General features: G+C 43.5%; 1 protein-coding gene across 1 annotated transcript in view; it reads right to left on the bottom strand.

Annotated features, from left to right (window-relative positions):
- Nucleotides 1–21402, bottom strand: part of pi4kab (phosphatidylinositol 4-kinase, catalytic, alpha b) — a 161843-nt gene that overhangs the window by 116693 nt on the left and 23748 nt on the right. Inside the window, exons 11-18 of the mRNA XM_078227246.1 lie at nt 21140–21331; nt 20097–20197; nt 17637–17766; nt 16097–16220; nt 13279–13374; nt 7513–7696; nt 5487–5590; nt 2579–2747 (exon numbers count right to left, since the gene is read on the bottom strand). Coding sequence (XP_078083372.1) covers nt 2579–2747; nt 5487–5590; nt 7513–7696; nt 13279–13374; nt 16097–16220; nt 17637–17766; nt 20097–20197; nt 21140–21331 — 1100 coding nt within the window. The remainder of the gene's footprint in view (nt 1–2578; nt 2748–5486; nt 5591–7512; nt 7697–13278; nt 13375–16096; nt 16221–17636; nt 17767–20096; nt 20198–21139; nt 21332–21402) is intronic.

Genomic DNA, 21402 nt, shown 5'->3' with positions numbered 1-21402 from the left:
CCTCATGGTCGTCACTTCTGATCTGGGAAAAAGCTTCCCACCGTTCACCCTATCTATCGCCTTCATAATCTTGGACACCTCTATTAGATCTCCCCTCATTCTCCATCTTTCCAGGGAGAACAACCCCAATTTACCCAATCTCTCCTCATAGCTAAGACCCTCCGTACCAGGCAACATCCTGGTAAACCTTCTCTGCACTCTCTCTCTCTAACGCCTCCACGTCCTTCTGGTAGTGCGGCGACCAGAACTGGACACAGTACTCCAAATGTGGCCTAACCAGCGTTCTATACAGCTGCATCATCAGACTCCAGCTTTTATACTCTATACCCCATCCTATAAAGGCAAGCATACCATATGCCTTCTTCACCACCTTCCCACCTGTGTTGCCACCTTCAAGGATTTGTGGACTTGCACACCTAGGTCCCTCTGTGTTTCTATACTCTTGGTGGCTCTGCCATTTATTGTATAACTCCTCCCTACATTATTTCTTCCAAAATGCATCACTTTGCATTTATCCGGATTAAATTCTATCTGCCACCTCTCCGCCCAACTTTCCAGCCTATCTATATCCTGCTGTATTGCCCGACAATGCTCTTCGCTATCCACAAGTCCAGCCATCTTCGTGTCATCCGCAAACTTGCTGATACCACCAGTTACACCTTCTTCCAAATCATTTATATATATCACAAATAGCAGAGGTTCCAGTACAGAGCCCTGCGGAACACCACTGGTCACAGACCTTCAGCCGGAAAAAGACCCTTCGACCTCTACCCTCTGTCTCCTATGGCCAAGCCAGTTCTCCACCCATCTAGCCACTTCTCCTTGTATCCCATGAGCCTTAACCTTCTTAACCAATCTGCCATGTGGGACTTTGTCAAATGCCTTACTGAAATCCATATAGACAACATCCACAGCCCTTCCTTCGTCAACCGTTTTTGTCACTTCCTCAAAAAACTCCACCAAATTTGTAAGGCACGACCTCCCTCTTACAAAACCATGCTGTCTGTCACTAATGAGATTGTTCTGTTCTAAATGCACATACATCCTGTCTCTAAGAATCCTCTCCAACAACTTCCCTACCACGGACGTCAAGCTCACTGGCCTATAATTTCCCGGGTTATGCCTGCTACCCTTCTTAAACAACGGGACCATATTCGCTATCCTCCAATCCTCAGGGACCTCACCTCATCCCATTCATTTACTTTAGAAACTTACCTCCTCCCTTGTAATGGGACCTTTACTATCACCTGCTTTATGACTGCCCGTGCTGGAAAAAGGGGGCATGTCCTCCCTCCCTCCACTCCTTTCGGTGCTAGAGCCACTGACCTGCTTCACTTCTTCAGTCTCACCCAGCCTGAATCAGGAAGGTCGCGCGAGACAGGAAGCGCTTTCCATTTTAAGCGTAGGTGAGTCGCTAATAAGTGGCAATTGACTGCTGATTACCACGCCGGGGAAGTTACGGGTCACTGAATGTCTCCACAACTCCCAGCCCCTCAAGTATTTCTGTGATGGGACTTGATCCTGGATTTCCATTGTGTATTCGCCATTCAATAATCTTAATCAAGTTGTCAGTTTAGCTCAGTTGATAGCTTTGTGAGTCAGATCAATTTCGATAATCCCATTAATATTTAGGTGCAGCACTGGGGAAGTGTTAACATTTTTAGACGTGCCATCTAATAAATTAAATGCTAAACAGAGAGGTTGGTTGACGCAGCTGCCTACGTAAAAAGCATTTAATTTCAGAGCAATTTGTTGTGTACAAACATTACAGCACAGTTCTGAAAACTGTGACAAGAATAAAGACATCTTTTAATTTGACTATTAAGGAAAGCAGCAACATTTTAGGAACAAAGACATGAATCTTGTCACTGATCTAGTGTACAGATCGGTATTGCATCTGTTGGAATAGTACCTCAGGTTATCAACATGGGATATAAAATATTGGGTCAGCTCAGTTTACAACAAACAACAAAAATATTCTGATGCCATTCAAATCTCCGTTCTTCCATTCTATTTTATGAAATGGAGCCCAAAAGAGAATTATAAAAGAATCTGGGCACAATGGTGTCTGCTACTCTGCTACACAGAAAGGTAAGAATCAAAAACCTAAAACCAGACAGTGGCATAGTGGCAATGTCACTGGACTAGTAATCTAGAGGACTAAACTAACGGTCCAGGGACATGTGTTCAAATCCCACCATGACAGCTGGTGGAATTTAAATTCAATTCATAAAATCTGGAATTAAAAGCTAACCTCAGTGATAGTGACCATGAAACCATTGTCGATTTAAAACCCATCTGGTTCCTTTAAGGAAGGAAATCTGCCATCCTTACCTGGTCCGGCCTACATGTGACTCCAGGTCCACAACAATGTGGTTGGCTCTTACCTGCCCTCTGAAGCAGCCTAGCAAGCCACTCAGTTCAAGGACAATTGGGGTTGGGCAACACCACTTGCCAGCAATGCCCACATCCCAAAGTAATACATAATAATTCAAAAGTTTCCAGCTTCGAAAGCTACTCTGTTTGACACTCTTCCTAAATGGAGCCACTTCTGCGAGTGGCTCAGGCAGCTGCTTACCTTCAATGCAGGGCCTTTCTCGCTCGCTCTCTCACTGGCTCGTTTCCCTTCTAAACCCAGCTGCACAAAAAGCTCCAGCAAATTGACAAGAAGTTCATCCACCAGCAGCTCCCCCTGCAGGTTAGCTGCAATGTTAGCGAGGGCATTGATAACTGCCAGGGAACAGTGCCTGAAACAAAGAGAACCAGGGTGGTTAGCATAAAAACATCACATTCATTCGCCCAATAAATACCCATTTTCTAAAGAGTTTTTTTAAAAACCATTTGCTTCTCATAGCAAGTTATACATTGAAATCTGGAGAGATGGCATGTAAAGAACCCTCCTCTGTACTGAAGTTACTATGATTCTATTCGATAGTCTGTACCTCCCCAGTTACAGTAAGTAGTCTCACAACACCGGGTTAAAGTCCAACAGGTTTATTTGGCAGCACGAGCTTTCGGAGCGCCGCTCCTCACCTGATGAAGGAGCAGTGCTCCGAAAGCTCGTGCTATCAAATAAACCTGTTGGACTTTAACCTGGTGTTGTGAGACTACTTACTGTGCCTACCCCAGTCCAACGCCGGCAATTCCACCTCTTCTCCAGTTGGTAAATTTATTGCTCAGAAACCTATTGTCTGGAATTTTGAGGAGATCCAAGTATTTCCGCAACATCATTGCCATCATTTTAGGGTGACCTGAGCCAGAGGCCTCTGCAACTGAATGCATGACCACCGTTGGTGGAACAATTAAAATTGGGGATACTCAAGAAGCCAAAATTAGGGGAGAGCAGGTATCTCAGAGGGTTGTGAGGCTAGAGGAGATTACAGAGATATAGAGAGGGGTGAGGCTATGGAGGGCTCTGAAATAAGGATGAGGACATTATCATCAGGACATTGCCTGACCAGGAGCCAAAGCAGGTCAGCAAGCACAGAGGTGATGAGCAAACAGGTCTTGGTGCGAGTTCGTGATGGGAAACATGAAACACAGTATCTGGATAAGTAAAACAATTTTTAGTACACTGCGTTATGTTTTATCACTGTCTTTGTTTCAGGTAAATATTCATATCGATGATGTTTTCCAGTTCACACACTGGTGATTTAGTATTCTAAATTAATTCTATAATCCTGAAAATTCCAAATTCCAGAAATGACTTACTGCCACATTTTCGGACTGCAGAGGTTACAGTGTATGAGCATTGCATTATACTTCAACATGTGGTATAGCATATATCTCAAATTTTTTATTTTATTCATTCGTGGGACATGGGCATCACTGGCTAGCCAGCATTTATTGCCCATCCCTAGTGGTGGTGAGCTGCCTTCTTGAAACGCTGCAGTCCATGTGCTGTGGGATGACCCACAATGCCGTTAGGGAAGGAATTCCAGGACTTTGACCCAGCAACTGTGAAGGAACAGCGATATATCTCCAAGTCAGGGTGGTGAGTGTCTTGGAGGGGAAGTTGCAGGTCATGGTGTTCCCATGTATCTGTTGCCCTTGCCCTTCTAGGTGGAAGTGGTCATTGTTTTGGAAGGTGGTGTGTAAGGATACTTGGTGAATTTCTGCAGTGCATCTTGCACACAGCACACATTGCTACTACTGACTGTTGATGATGGAGGGAGTGGATGTTTGTGGATGTGATGCCAATCAAGCGGGCTTCTTTGTCCTGGACGGTGTCGAGCTTCTAGAGTGTTGTTGGAGCTGCACCCATTCAGGTAAATGGGAAGTATTCCATCACACTCCTGACTTGTGCCTTGTAGATAGCGAACAGGCTTTGGGGAGTCAGGAGGTGAGTTACTCACTGCAGAATTCTTAGCCTCTGACTTACTCTTGTAACCACTGTGTTTATGTGGCGAGTCCAGTTGAGTTTCTGGTCAATGGTAACCCCAAGGGTGTTGACAGTGGGGGATTCAGTGATGGCAACACCACAGAATGTTAAGGGGCGGTGGTTAGAGTGTCTCTTATTGGTGATGGTCATTGCCTGGCATTTGTGTGGCGAAAATGTTACTTGCCACTTGTCAGCCCAAGCCTGGATATTGTGCAGAACTTGTTGCATTTGAACATTATCTGAGGAGTTAAATAGGAACAGATTTTGTTCTTTTTTAAATGTATTTAAAATTTATCCAACAATGAGCCAACGGCACCACGGACAGTCTTGACCACAAAACCCACAACATTCAAACAGAACAGAAATTAAGAACTACTAGATGCATATAGAACACGCTGCCAGGGTAGAACCAAGGTCACTTTGACTAATACCATTGAGAAAAGTAAGAACAGCAATGTTATGGGAGCTCCATGTTCTCCAAGTCAGAGACCATTCTGGCTCAGATCCTTCATCATTGCTAGGTTGATATCTTTGCATTCCCGACTAAAATATTGTTGTTGTAGCACTATCACCACAAGGACTACAGAAGTTCAAGGGAAAACAACAGTCACCATCTTTACAGGGTAATCAGAGGCAGGTGATAAATGTGGACTTGCCGGGGTCACCTACATCCTGAGATGAGGAGAATTATTTTAATGTCGTGAGTTTTGATGATCTGAAAGGACAGTGGAAGAAGATTTTACATTAATTTGAGAAAACGGAATTGGATCAATACTTTGAAGGGGGAGCATTGAAGGGCCATGTGGAAAGAGCAGGAGAGTGGGACTGGCTGGGTAGCTCTTTCTAAGACCCAGAATATGCACAATGGACCAAGTAGTCTCTTCTGAGCTCTGTGACTTGAAGGAGAGGCAAAATCACTGGCTAACAACACAGACTGTTTGGGTTACTGTCTAAGTTTTGATGTAAGTGACTAAAAATGAAGACTCTCAGATTTAACAGTGTATTTCTACATTTTATCATTGACTTCCCATTAATTTTAATGAGACAAGAGAAATGAAATGGAAGAAAAGCAATACTTGGTATGCAGCAATACTTCAAACCCTACCTGTAGCCATGATCTTTGTGGTCTTTAGTTGCTGAGTAAACAACTGAACTGGCTTTCACACTGATTTGTTGAAAAAGATTCCACACTTCTTGGTAAATATATTGCTGTTGAAAAAAATACAAGAATTGGTCAGCACATTTCATCACCCCTAAACTAAAATATGGACTAGCTAGGGAACTTTAGGTACATTACTGAAAGCTCTCAGGTTAAGAATGGGATAGGTAAACATTATCATTTTGCTCTTTTTGACCAGCCACATGCAATTTACATTGCTCATCGACTCTCCCCAACTTATTCTCTGATCAGAGGTCGATATACAAGTAAATTTAGGTTCAGGAATAATGAACAAGCAACAAATGATCTCAAAGCCTTCATACATATGAAATAAAATCAGCACTGATCTCTCTCGACTGTATTGACAACCATAATGCCCTATGTTAGGAGCTGTTGGTTTAAACTAAAAAAGAAAGGTATGCACACATAGATTCAAAGTAACACAATAACAGATTTATTGAAGGAGCTCTTGCCTGTACAGAAGCCAGACTGAAAGTAAAACAACAGCCTCTGCAACATTGTAATGACATCAACAGCCTCCATAGCCATCATTTCAAATCACTACAAAACCTTTGCGGGAGCAGAAAAAATTAAATATTGGAAAAGCAACAAGAAAATGAAACAAAACTTAGCAGTTTTTATTTGCTATTCAAAATATTTTTGGAACAGTACTGTAATAATTCATTCCTTGGTTATGGAGAATAAAAATTACAAGATCGCACATGGCTAACAGACCAATTAGAAGACAGAAGACAAGCCAACGTTGTTATCATAAAGTCCCTACAGTGCAGAAGGAGGCCATTTGGCCCATCGAGTCTGCACTGACCACAATCCCACCCAGACCCTATCCACATAATCCCATGCATTTACCCTAGCTAGTCCCCGATACTAAGGGGCAATTTAACATGGCTAATCCACACATCTTGGAGCATGGGTGGAAACCGGAGCACCCAGAGGAAACCCACGCAGACATGGGGAGAACATGCAAACTCCACACAGACAGTGACCCGAGGCCAGAATTGAACCCTGGTCCCTGACGCTGTGAGGCAGCAGTGCTAACCATTGTGCCACCGCGCCGTCCCATTTTAGCTGCTTATCTTTAGCTGCTGGGCAAATCAGTTTGCACAAAAGGAAGCTTGAAAAAGTGACTCCATTTCCAACAGTAATTGATGCGCCGTGAATTGCATTAGGACAAGTAGGTGTGAAAGGCGCTACATGAATTCAAAATACTGGAAATACTCCACAAGTCAGGCAGAACCATTTTGATGAAAGGTCATTGAGCTGAAACTTTAACCGTTAACTCAGTGCCTCTCTCCCCAGATGCTGCCTGACTAGCTGAATATTTCCAGCATTTCCTGTCCCCGTTTCAGGCTTCCAGTATCCGCAATCTTTTGCTTCTAAATAAGTCCAAATGCTTTCTTCCTACTTTCAAATAACAGACAGGTTGGATCACGAAAATTTGTCTGGTTTTCGCAAAATCTCCAGTCAGATTGATGGGAAGTGTCAGGTGGATAGATACAATGTTTTTACAGATAGATTTTGGTTATTCCCAATCTTCCCAAATGCTCGCATTATTATAAGTTAATTGAGGACAGTTATGTGCAGCAGTCTCGGGCTCACAGAGAGATGACTGGATTTATTTTTTTGGAACAGAGTAAGTCATTTTTTTTTAAAAAGAGAGAACTTGACATAAGGGGCTTAATTTTCAACTTCACTGCCTGGACAGTACAGTCCCATTATTTTAAAGTGGATTACCCACTTGCTGAAGAACAAACCTACTTCATTTCCATTGATTCACTCTGCCAGGTTACTGCCAAGGGGGGGTGAAGTTGAAATTACCCACTTTAGTGTCCGCAGGGCTCAATGTTAAGAGGTTTCAATTAGTGCCATAGCTATTTTACTAACTCCCTGCCCTGGTTATCTGACCTCGAGTCACTATGTTACATTGCAAAAATCGCTCCATCTCACTTACATTCCCAGTGATGACCATGCAGCCCAGCTGATCGATAATAAGAACATCCAGCTGGGATGGAGGTTGGCAGAATTTCTGCTGCAGGATTTGCAGAATCGGTTCCATCACCTTTGGCGTGTCTCTTAATGCCACAGCGATGTGGCCAAGTGCACGGATCGTGTGATCAGGAATCAGGTGGGCATCCCTGGATGGAGAAAACAAAATAAATCCAACAGGAATAAACTGAACATGACCAACTCCTTATCCTGGGGCTGTAACAACACAGTTCCAGGCTCTCCAGTCAAGAGAAATGTTATAAATTTCAATGAGATTACCTCACATTCTTCTAAACTCCAGGGTATAGGTGTATTCCAATCAATTTCTACTCATATAACAAACATCTCCTCCCAGGGACCAATTTCATGAACCTTGATTTGCGCAAGTATATCCTTCCTTAGATATGGAAATCAAAACGGTCTCACCAAAACTCTGTATAACTGCATCAAGACTTAACAGGCCATAGGCCCTACTGTTTTTTGTACATTTTGTAGTTGACAAAGACAGCATTAATTGTCTATTCCTAATTATCTTTGAGAATTGTCCTTAGATGATGAGATGCCTTCTTAAACATACCATGGCATTGATCAGCTAGATAGGGCATGGATCAGCGAGATAGTCAATATCTTTTACCAAAGATGGAGGAGTCTAAAACTAGAAGACATAGGTTTAAGGTGACAAGTGAGAGATACAAAAGGGTCCAGAGGGACAATTTTTTCACACAGGGTGGTGAGTGTCCAGAACAAGTTGCCAGAGATAGTAGTAGAGTCGGGTACAATTTTGTCTTTTAAAAAGCATTTAGACAGTTACATGGGTAAGATGGGTAGAGAGGGATATGGGCCAAACGCGGGCAAGTGAGACTAGCTTAGGGGTTAAAAAAAGGGGCAGCATGCATGGACAAGTTGGGCCGAAGGGTATATGACTCTGTACCAAAGTAGTTTGTTAGGTCATTTCAGAGGGCAGATGAAATTCACCCACATAGATGTGGCTCGGGAGTCATATACAGGTCAGACCAGGTAAAGACATTAGATTTCCTTTCCTGAAGGACAGGAGTGAACCAGTTGGATTTTTACAACAAAAATCGTTTTTGGTTGCATGGCACCCTTATGGATTGTTGTTGGTGTTTCTTTTCACACACCGAATGGTGAGAAAGGCAGACTTTCATCTGATTTCACTTTCCTGGAATGTTATGTCGCCAGAGGATTATAGCTTGAGGGACGCCACTCCACACCAAGCATGGCTCTCCAGGCGTCTCTGCCACTCTTACCGCCTGCCATTGTTGTGTTGGAAGGATTTTGCGGGTTGAAACTCAACGTGCTGGCTGTGCTATGAATGCACCTTCCTCGGCCGTCAAATCCTGGAGTGGTAGTTCATAGAAATCATAGAAACCCTACAGTACAGAAAGAGGCCATTCGGCCCATCGAGTCTGCACCGACCACAATCCCACCCAGGCCCTACCCCCATATCTACCCACTAATCCCTCCAACCTACGCATCTCAGGACACTAAGGGCAATTTGTAGCATGGCCAATCAACCTAACCCGCACATCTTTGGACTCTGGGAGGAAACCGGAGCACCCGGAGGAAACCCACGCAGACACGAGGAGAATGTGCAAACTCCACACAGACAGTGACCCAAGCCGGGAATCGAACCCAGGTCCCTGGAGCTGTGAAGCAGCAGTGCTAACCACTGTGCTACCGTGCCGCCCAAAGCTCCTGGCTCAGAGGTAGGCATGTTTATCCACTGCACCACATAACTTCCTACCATTACTGAAACTAGCTTTTAATTCCAGATTTATTTAATTAACTGAAAACTCGTGTTTCCAGATCATTAATCTAGGAAAGAGTCCAACCTGATAACAAGAGCAGCCGATTTAAAAAATTTAGTCAAAAAACGCTGCATATCAAACGCAATGATGCTGTTCGGTTCAAAAGCCAATAATTGTGATAAACTAAAGAGACATATTTCAGCAACATTTTAAATGTTTTTGCAGAAATGTTTGAATGATACTTTCTCACAAGTACAATATTAATAAAAGTTTTTTAAAAACACAATGGAAATCAGGGCGGGCAAGGCTCGCAGAACGGCTTTTTCCGTTGGCCTCGAGCGCGATCTTATGAATCTCGGGCAGGCGTGCCAGTAAAATTTCGGCCAATAAGTCAATTAGTGCAGTCAAAATAGGTTCAATCAATCAGGGACCAGAGCTGCACGAGTGCATAACGAGCCACACTCTGCAGATACCTGGTCTAAGCCACTGGTCCTGTAACTTAATCTCTTTTGTTATTGTTCCTGCTCTTGTTTCTTATGCTCTGGTCGCCACATTATCGGAAGGATGTGATTGCACTGGAGGGAGTGCAGAGGAGATTTACCAGGGCCTGATCGAGGTGTACAAGATTATGAGAGACATGGACAGAGTGGATAAGGAGCAACTATTCCCCTTAGTTGAAGGGTCAGTCACGAGGGGACATATGTTCAAGGTGAGGGGCAGAAGGGTTGTGAGGAAAAACCTTTTTACCCAGAGGGAGTGACGGTCAGGAATGAGATGACTGGGAGGGTGGTGGAAGCGGGATGCCTCACATCCTTTAAAAAGTATCTGGATGAGCACTTGGCACATCATAATATTCAGGGCTACGAGGCAGGTGCTGGTAGATGGGAGTTCAGATGTTTCTAAATGTGTCGGTGCGGATTCGATGGGCTGAAGGGCCTCTTCTGCCTGTCTGATTCTATGATTTTACCATCTGACTCAATGCTCTCCCTAAACTGTAAGTGGGCTTGTTCTGCATCAATATGGAAGTTACCATGCAAGCCACTCAATTTGACCCCTTTAGGATACCTCGCATATAGAACATAGAACATAGAACAGTACAGCACAGTACAGGCCCTTCGGCCCTCGATGTTGTGCCGAGCTTTGTCTGAAACCAAGATCAAGCTATCCCACTCCCTATCATTCTGGTGTGCTCCATGTGCCTATCCAATAATCGCTTGAAAGTTCCTAAAGTGTGCGACTCCACGATCAAATCAGGCAGTCCATTCCACACCTCAACCACTCTCTGAGTAAAGAACCTACCTCGAACATCCCTCCTATATCTCCCACCATGAACCTTATAGTTATGCCCCCTAGTAACAGCTACATTCACCCGAGGAAATAGTCTCTGAACGTCCACTCTATCTATCCCCCTCATCATCTTATAAACCTCTATTAAGTCGCCCCTCATCCTCCTCCGCTCTAAAGAGAAAAGCCCCAGCTCCCTCAACCTTTCCTCATAAGACCTACCCTCCATACCAGGCAGCGTCCTGGTAAATCTCCTCTGCACTCTCTCACTGCTTCCACATCCTTCTTATAGTGAGGTGACCAGAACTGCACACAATATTCCAAATGTGGTCTCACCAAGGTCCTGTACAGTTGCAGCATAACCCCACGGCTCTTAAACTCAAACCCCCTGTTAATAAACACGGCATATGCATAGTGTAAAGACATTTAGAGGGGACATTGGATTATTACTAATAACTATTTCAAATAGAATGCTTGAATTCACTTGGATAACTGAATGGAACAAAGAAAACACACCTTATACTCAAATTGCTACATATTACTGCAAAGATCAACACAAATTAACTTATGTTGTTAATGCTGTAAGAAGCAACAGGGAAAGCCTTAAACATAAAAGAAAGAGATTGTCACAGGGCAATACTTTTCCATACGGATTCTTTTTAATTACCATATTTTCCTGTGTATAAGATGATACTTTTTTCTCCAGAAGCTCAAGCCTCATCTTATACACCCCTTTGACTTATCTACCATCGAAATGGATTTTATACGCTGATGCCTTATAAATAAATCCAAGAAAATCCAGTGCCTCATACCAAAATGCCTCCAGTCAAAATCACATCAATCCTATCTGGCAGTTTCCAAGCTGGAAGTTGTGAAATATGCAGAAGGAAGGGGTGGGAATATGGCTGCTCACAGTAAATACTGAGTCAGCGAACCAGATTTGGATTTATGAAAGAAAAATGTGTTGTATGATTTTCTTTTTTCATTGACAAATGTACTAATAAAAGTGACTTTAACTGAACCCAGGGTTTCCGGCCTGGTCTCATCGCATACACCCCTTCGACTGGTATGTGAACGCAGTTCAGAAAAATCAGTAATCTAATCAATTCGACTTGTACATCACATCGACTTCCACGCCAGAAAATACGGTACGCGTAAATGTTCACACCAGTTCCAGAAACAGCAGGAGGGTCACAAGATAAAAATCTATTCTAAAAGGAACCATACAACTGTTTACAATCACATTCGGGTCAAACAAATTAACTAAGGAACCAGATAAGGCTGCAAATGTGATTTGGCTGTTGGATCACAAGCTGAAAATTAACATTCACTTCAAATCTACCAAGAAGATAATCAACACCTATTTTCTGTGAAATTCCACTCGTGTACGAGGGAGGAGACACCAGAGACGACATGAGGAATAAATATTCAAACAAACCTATAACCTACGTCTGGTTGTGTGACAAGCATACTTATAGAATGGAGAGGTCACTGTACAATATTTGAATTCTAAACAGGAGCATCATCACCACAAGAACTGCATTGTTTGAAGGCAGCTTCTCAGAGTCAAGCAAGAAGAGCAACAAATACAATGTCGTCAGTGCTGTCCACACCTCGTGAACAATTGGAAAATATTTACTCCCCACCCGAATGATTTTGGTATCATAATCCAAATCACTAACAATCAGGGCTTCAGATCAGGTCAAACCTTCTAACTGTTGGGTTGCATGTACCTGTTCAGATTGGCAGGGTTGAGAAATTCAGTTCTGAAGAAACCGCGTCTTTTAGCTGTTGGTTTGCCACTTTTTGGGTTGCACCTTTTAGGTACAGTTCATTTCGACGCTTGCACGCGGGTGCTGCAACAGCTAGGAAGGAGATTTAGTTCAACTATTCAGTTTATAGTCAGTACAACTACAGATTGAGGGGGATAGGGCAGTCAAGAGTAAAGGGGAACAGGTAGGAACGTGCAGTTGCGGTCAAGATCAGGTCAGCCATTAACTTATCGAATGGTGGAGCAGGCTCAAGGGACTGAAAGGCCTACTCCTATCCCTGTGGAGTATTCATGAAATTGATTAACAAGGATGACATGCATCTCGATTATCTGCCAATCTGAATGAATTCACTGGCCTGGAGTGGTTCTCTCTGTTACAACATGATAATCATGGTTGTCCTACTGATCCATGCGTACAAAGGGGAAAAATAAATAAAAGTATATCTTGCAGTTGGTGCCTGAATTCTTTCAATCTCAGTGTGAATGAAATCTTCTCCAACTAAAGGCTGGATTTTACAGATCAATACCAAAACATTCCGTCACACAACATTCTTATTCTTGTACAAATAATTCAAGCTGGCATGAGTTATTTTAAAATAGCATGGAAAAATATCATGGAAAGAATGTCGCGACGAACACTTGAAAATCTTGATTAATTTCCCAAGTTAAAGAAAAACATTTATGGAGATTTGCTTCACTGGACATTTTTTTTCACCCAGTATATCAGCAGATAGTATTCATAAAATAGACTTTATTATTTAAACGAAAAAGGCATAGCATTGTTAAAAGTAGATTAAATCTGTACCTTCTATGCAGATTTTGAGCTAGATGTATATGGAAAAAGGCGTATCTAATAGGCTAGCCCATAACTGGAACAACTGATTTGAACGTTGTTATTGTTACTCACTTATCATTCTCTTGGGATATGTACAGACGATTGGATAGACTGGCCAAGAATGCTTCCACAATTACTGGGTCTGCAACAGAACCCGCTTTCAGGCATCTACACAGCAAAACAAAAACACGGTATGAGCATCACACGTTTTAAAAACTCTAGCCACCAAAATTAACCCTACCACACGGCTAATCTCACAGGCATGAAGAACAGTGAATTTATCCAAATGATCACCCAAGACTCATGTCCATCAGAACTGGGTGCTTCGGAGAGTCACACTGTTGTTTTCTGGAAGAGACATCAAGCAGACGTCTGCCTTCTCACCCCATTGCACCACTCGAAATAGAGCAGGGGAGCTCGCCTCGTGGCCAAAGGTTTACCTAGCAACCAGCATGACTAGAAGAAAAAGGGCAGATTAACTTCACAGTAAGCTCGGTGATGATTAAGGGGCCAAAAGATAAAATGGTGGAACATCTCAGCAGATCTGGCAGTGTCTGTAAGGAGAGAAAAGAGCTGACGTTTCGAGTCCAGATGACCGTTTGTCAAAGCTAAAAGGCACAGAAAGTGGGAGATATTTATACTGCAGGGGGAGGGAATGAAAGATGAGTCATAACCACAAAAACAAGGGGAAAGGCTGCTAATGGCAGTCCGTAGCGAGGATAGAAGGTGTGAGTGGCCAAACGGCAGAGAAGCTGAAATGAGGGGGGGGGGGGGGGGGGGGGGGGGGGGAGGAGGAGGAGGAGGAGGAGGAGGAGGAAGGAATGGGTAGGAGAGAGGTAAAATGGAGAAAATAGGGGAAAGGGGAAGCAAAGGGGGGGAAAAGGTAAGGAAAGGGGGGATAAAATAGGTGGAAATATTGGGAGGGGGAAGAAAAATAAAGAAAGACAATAAAGAAGTAAAAGGTAGAGAACAGTTAAAAATTTGATGAAATTAAAACAAAGAGGTCGAGGTGGGGTAGAACGAATCATCTGAAGTTGTTGAATTCGATGTTGAGGCCGGAAGGCTGTAACGTGCCGAGCCGGAAGATGAGATGCTGTTCCTCTGGTTTGCGTTGAGCTTCACTGGAACATTGCAGCAGGCCAAGGACAAACATGTAGCATGGGAGTAGGATCGTGTGTTAAAATTGCAAGCAACAGGAAGGTCAGGGTCCTGATTGCGCACAGACCGAAGGTGCTCAGTAAAGTGATCACCCAGTCTACGCTTGGTCTCTCCGATATAGAGGAGACCACATTGGGAGCAGCGAATGCAATAGACCAAATTGAAAGAGGTGCAAGTGAAACGCTGTTTAACCTGGAATGAGTGTTTTGGACCTTGAATGGTGAGCATGGAAGAGGTAAAGGGACAGGCATTACACCTTCTGCGATTGCATAGGAAGGTGCCATGGTTGATGGGAGAGGTGATGGGTATAGTGGGGGAGTGGACTAGGTTATCCCGGAGGAAACGGTCTCTGCGGAATGCTGACAGAGGGAGTGATGGGAAGATGTGTTTGGTGGTGGCATCACGCTGGAGTCGGTGAAAATGGCGGAAGATTATGCTTTGCATGTGGAGGCTGGTGGGGTGAAATGTGAGAACAGGGGGGACTCTATCCTTGTTCTGGGAGGGAGGGCAGGGGGTGAGGGTTGTGGCACGGGAGATGGACCACACGCTGTTGAGGGCCCTGTTGACAACTGTAGGTGAGAAACCACGGTTCAGGAAGAAGGTGCACATATTAGAAGCACCACTTTGGAAAGTGGCATCATCGGAACAAATATGATGGAGGCAAAGGAGCTGAGAGAAAGGGATGGAGTCCTTACAGGATGTAGGGTGCGAAGAGCTGAAGTCCAGATAGCTGTGGGAGTCAGTGGGCTTGTAATGGATATTGGTATCTAGTTCATTGTTGATTATGGGGCCTTGTGTGAAGATTAGCTGCTGAAAAACTTTCCATTTGAACATTGATTAACATTTTTGCTGGCTGTGAAATACTTCAGGATGTTTCTATGGTTGTAATAGAATCCCTACAGTACAGAATTACAGCTGTAATAGAATCCCTACAGTACAGAATTTGGCCCATCGAGTGTGCACCGACTCTCTGACAAAGTATCTTATCCTTCCCCTCTCCCCAGCCCTATCCCTGAACCCCACACATTTACCATGGCTAATCCATCTAACCTAATCATTTTTGGACAGTAAGGGACAATTTCTTTTGACTATGGCCAATCCACCTAATCTGCAGATCTTTGGACTGTGGGAAGAAACCAAATCACCCACAGGAAACCCACCCAGGCACAGGGATAATGTGCAAACTCCACACAGAGCATGTTAAATGCACTGTATAAATGCAAAGAAAATGGCTGTTGTGCTTGCCCATATAACAATGACCATGTTTCAAATATAAATCCCTGATTGTAATGCATTTTGGAATGTCTAATGGATAGAACAGGTGAATAGAATCATAGAATCCCTGCAGTGCAGAAGGAGGCCATTCGGCCCATCGAGTTTCCACCGACAACAATCCTACCCAGGTCCTATCCTTGTAACCCCACATAATCCCCCTGACACTAATGGGAAATCCCACTCAGACCTGTTCCCAATAACCCCAAGTATCTGCCCCGCTAATCCCCCTAACCTACACATCTTGGGACACTAAAGGGAAATTTAGCATGCCCAATCCACCTAACCCGCACATCTTTGGACTGTGGGAGGAAACCCACGCAGACACGGGGAGAATGTGCAAACTCCACACAGACAGTCACCCAAGGCCAGAATTGAACCCGGGTCCCTGACGTTGTGAGGATGTTCTTTATTTATTTATACAGCAATGCCCCAGCATGATGGCTTCAGCTTTTCTTACCTGCAAATGTTGTCGATAGCAATGTCCCTCAGCTGTTCATACATGGATGGCTGGTTTTTCTTCGAGGATAGCACAGTTGCCTCTGAATGCTCATTTGTTACGCTTATTTTAATATCAGTACCGCCTTTAAAAAAAAAACAAAATTGCATTGTTATGGGAATATTAATGGTTTATAAAAGTCTCCTAGGAAACTACAAATGAGGCCACATATGTGGTTTAGCAAAACTTTTCTCCCCGTTATTACCTCCACCACGAAAGAGAGGCAGAGGTAAATCTTTTGCCCCCCTCCCGTTATATTAACAGGCAACAAAATGCTTCAAAAACTAACAGACGACACCAACAGAATTTGGTAGATAGATAGGATATGGTCCAAGGAAGAACTAACATCCACAAAGATGCAGATGCACTCTTTATGATTTATCTTGGAGGAATCGTGCTCTAATTGAAGCAGATTTGGATCCTGGATTTTTAAACGATCCGTTAACACTAGGAAATAGGACAATTTGACTTGTTTTTAGAACGTTCTGGGGTGTTTGATTTAGAATGCTGCTCATTGTTTTAGAATGTTGTGGATTATCTCGGCCGCCACCTGGAATTTGTCACAGCTGTCAAAACGAGAGCAGAGTTTTCAGAGCAGGTTCTTGGTTGTGAATTGGCCTGAAGTTTCTTCCATGAGGCGGAAGCTTTAAGAAGAAAAATTCTCAGTATTTTCGTTACAGGACGGAGGTCTTGAGGTGCAGTGGTAGCCTCCTAACTCTGGGCCAGAAACTCTGGATTGAAGTCGCACTTCAGGACTTGATGGCCACAGAAGGTGCATTTGTAATGTGCCAAACAGGCTGACCATCAGCCTGTAAATCCTTTCAATATGTCTGATGGCAGGTAGTAAGAGGAGGGTTTCCTGGCCTGGTCAGCCTTCCTACGGACGGTAATGGCAAACCAATACAGTACTTTGCCAAGCACAATCATGGACCAATCTAATGGTCACCAATGCCCTCTTAGGGCATGGTACCTGAAGGGGGAATTACTGAACATCAACCAGGCAGGGAAAAGCTACAAGGAAGAGCTGCGTAATTGTGGAGTTAACACAGCATGGTATGTACTCAACTGAGTGTCTTCTTCATTTGCAGTAATTCTGTATTCTTGCAACAAAAATTCGCTTACATTGTCATCTTAAATTACAGACTATAACAAAATGAGGAAGCTGTTGCAGCAATTTCACCACTGTGTACTGTACATGCTTAGAATGTTCTAGGCTGGTCCTTCTCCTCTGTGCCTTTGCCAATAAAAATCGTGGTTAGGTTCATTGACCCGAACAGGCGCTGAACTGTGGCGACTAGGGGAATTTCACAGTAACTTCATCGCAGTGTTAATGTAAGCCTTACTTGTGACACCAATAAATAAACTTCAATTTCCTTGTTGCAAAAATTCCTCAGAATGTGTTTTTTGGGCCACAATGTTTTTTTTAAAAACGAAGACCATTACAGCATTTCACAAATTTGCAACTGACTATAGCTGCACTATGAGTTAAGCATCCAGTTACCTGAATTGTACTGACTGTGGTATTTGTACACCTTGACAAGTACTGGCGAAGGGATCACCAAAAAATCCCTGAGCGATGTTGTGACAGAATGAACTGCGACAGGGAATCGCTCACACAAATGTCCCAGACCCTGGTTGGATAAAAGAAAATATTTTGAAATGAAAAGGGCAAGCAACGCCCAAAATTGGGTGATTGATACCAGCAAGCAAATTAATTGCAAAGGAAAAGAAAACCACTTTTTAAAAAAATGGATTGACAATCAAGCTTTTGCATTTAGAATCAATATAATGGTAGGTTGAAACCACTTCCCTCAAAAATGGTTGCACCCTGTTAAAGATAAGCGGTTCTGACACTAATCTGAGCATCAATTCATGAAACATGTTAAAACAGCAGAAATGTTGTTTTGTGCAATCACTTTGGCAGTTCCTCGGCACATTGAGTAATATCTCCTATAGTAAAGGTCTTGCAGCTACACACACTTCCTTTCCAGAGACATTTACTTCCTCCTGCTGTTGTACTTGCACATCCATATTTTCCAGTGTACAGCACTAACCAAACAACAAAAGTTCCCGTGGTTGATTCATGGTTGGTTGAGTTTAACTGATCCTAGTCTGGACAGAAAGTGAAACACTGCAATTGGTCCCTGGGCTGAAGAGGAGAAACAATAGACAGGGTCTCAACTGTCGAACGGAATAGTGAAGTATTTGTCAAATTTTACACTGGATAAAAGAAAATTCAGATGCTGGATTCTGAAACCAAAAGAGAAAATGCTGGAAAATCTCAGCAGGTCTGGCAGCATCGGTAAGGAGAGAAAAGAGTTGACGTTTCGAGTCCAGATACTTTGGCAAAGGGTCATCTGGACTCGAAACGTCAGCTCTTTTCTCTCCTTACAGATGCTGCCAGACCTGCTGAAATTTTCTCTTTTGGTCAATTTTACCCTCCCTTCCTAACAGCACTGTGGGTGTACCTATAGCACAGGGACTGCAGCAGTTCAAGACGGCGGCACACCACCACTTTCCCAAGGGCATTCAGGCCAGCAGCCAGTGAAGCCTACATCCCTTGAATGAATTAAACAAAAACAATACACACAACAAAACCTCCCGTTGACCTGTAGAGGAGGCAGATTTGGAGCATCACATTGTAATGAAAAACGCTCTATGCCACCCTTGGTTGGAAATAGGATGACAGACAAGCAGTAGGAAAGGCAAAAAAACTGTGTTCTCTTTCTTATCCTCAAAACTTCCCAAAGCGTATTAGATTTTTAATTTCTTTGGAAATGAGAACAAACAAAGAACATAACATAAGAACAGAAGAACTAGGAGCAGGAGTAGGCCATCTGGCCCCTCGAGCCTGCTCCGCCATTCAATAAGATCATGGCTGATCTTTTCGTGGACTCAGCTCCACTTACCCACCCGCTCACCATAACCCTTAATTCCTTTACTGTTCAAAAGTTTATCTATCCTTGCCTTAAAAACATTCAATGAAGTAGCCTCAACTGCTTCACTGGACAGGGAATTCCACAGATTCACAACCCTTTGTGTGAAGAAGTTCCTCCTCAACTCAGTCCTAAATCTGCTCCCCCTTATTTTGAGGCTATGTCCCCTAGTTCTACTTTCACCCGCCAGTGGAAACAACCTCCCTGCTTCTATCTTATCTATTCCCTTCGTAATCTTATATGTTTCTTTAAGAACAAAGTACAGCACAGGAACAGGCCCTTCAGCCCTCCAAGCCCTTGCGGATCATGATGCCCTAACTGATGCAATTAGTGTTGTTTTTGTTGGGAAATTCAGCAGTCAGTTGGTACATTCGGATCCCACAGGTAAGTGACCAGTTATCTGTTTCTACATTGAGGATTGAATGTTGGTCAAGATACCAGAAGGACACCTTCTTTTTCTTAGGAGAATGCGACAGGACTTTTTACACCCATGATAACAGGCAACGGTTTAACATTTCCTCCAAAAGATGACTCTTCTAACGGTCACCTCTCTCTCATTAATGCAGTGTCAGCCTAGATTAGGTGATCAAATCCTTGCCATAGAGCTTGAACCCACCACCCTTCAATGTCAATGCAAGGGTGCCACCAAACAAGCCTGACACTTTGTAGAAACCACGGGGAATAATATCATGGGCGGCACAGTGGCTAGCACTGCTGCCTCACAGCGCCAGGGACCCAGGTTCAATTCCCAGGTTTGGGTCACTGTCTGTGCAGAGTCTGCATGTTCTCCCCATGTCTGCGTGGGTTTCCTCTGGGTGCTCCAGTTTCCTCCCACAGTCCGAAAGACATGCTGGTTAGGTGCATTGGCCATGCTAAATTCTCTCTCAGTGTACCCGAACATGCGCCCGAGTGTGGCAACTAGAGGATTTTCACAGTAACTTAATTGCAGAGTTAGCGCAAGTCTACTTGTGACAATAATAAATAAACTTAAACATCATTCCTTCATATTCATTATCTAAATATACCTGCAAACAACAAATCAGCAGGGGCATGTGCGACAGAATTATTTTGCTGGAAGTCTTCGACTGCAGCTTCTCCGAAAGTTTTGAGCAAAGATTTTCAGCACCTTCATTAAAAGAATGCCACAAGTTAAACCTCTGAAAAAACAGAACTTACTCTTCTGTAACCATAAATGTAGGCTGTACTTCATGTTACCATCATCCGTTATACTCATTACTCTGAAGTATTAGTGTATCCATAAAATGCATTGAAAAATCATTATCATTAAAAGACCAATAAGTAAACAACTTATTGTATATGTTCACATATATTCCTGTTAAAGCTGTGGATTAGAGTAAATTGTGGGGGCTGGGGGATGGGTATCAGAACCGGAGACTCCATGCCTCATTGTCAGGGCCCCTGCCAGCAAGTGTGGGGTCAGGATCTCCATCTGGCCCTGGTGTTGAAGTCCTGAAGTCTGAATGAATATCCAGTGTCGGGAAACACAGGTGCTAAAGCAGCCAAATCGGTGAAGGGAATGAAGAGTCACCTTCATGGAAACGTATCTTAGTAAAGGGAGTCCTTTAAGGGGACTAAGTTACTGGTATATTAAAAAAAAGGACCCATAAAAATGTTTAGCCTTCTTTGGCCACAACACAAAACTTGGCCAATATTTTCAACTTCATTTGAGCCACTCAAAAGAAAAAAAGTACTGTACAGCAAATCATAGGATCCCGACAGTGCAGAAGGAGGCCATTCGAGTCTGCACCGACAACAATCCCACCCAGGCCCTTTCCCCACATATTTACTCCGCTAATCCCTCTAATCTACGCATCTCGGGACCTAAGGGACAATTTAGCATGGCCATCTTTGGACTGTGGGAGGAAACCGGAGCACCTGGAGGAAACCCATGCAGACACAGGGAGAATGTGCAAACTCCACACAGACAGTGACCCAAGGCCAGAATCGAACCCGGGTCCTGAGCGCTGTGAGACAGCAGTGCTAACCACTGTGCCACCCAAATAAAGAGAAAGTATGAGATTTCTGAATTCCTTCAAATATTCACTACCTTGTTCGTCTTTGACGGCCCACACCATTAAATCCACACACGCCGCATTTGCTTGACACCTGAGTTTCAGAGGGTTAAACTCATGATGGATATAGTCCATATCGTGCAGGATCTTCTGCAGTTCTGACTGGCTGCTGTTAAACTGCTCGAGCACAAAATCGTGAACCTCCTTCACAAACGCCGTCTGGAGATCTGTGAGGGCCAAAGTAATGAATGCTGAAAGTACAGCAAGGAAAGCGATTTCGGCAACTGAACTTAACCGA

This window comes from Mustelus asterias, chromosome 13, assembly GCF_964213995.1.
Source record: "Mustelus asterias chromosome 13, sMusAst1.hap1.1, whole genome shotgun sequence".
In the NCBI taxonomy this organism is placed as follows: Eukaryota; Metazoa; Chordata; class Chondrichthyes; order Carcharhiniformes; family Triakidae; genus Mustelus; species Mustelus asterias.
This window is presented reverse-complemented; position numbering and strand designations above follow the sequence as displayed.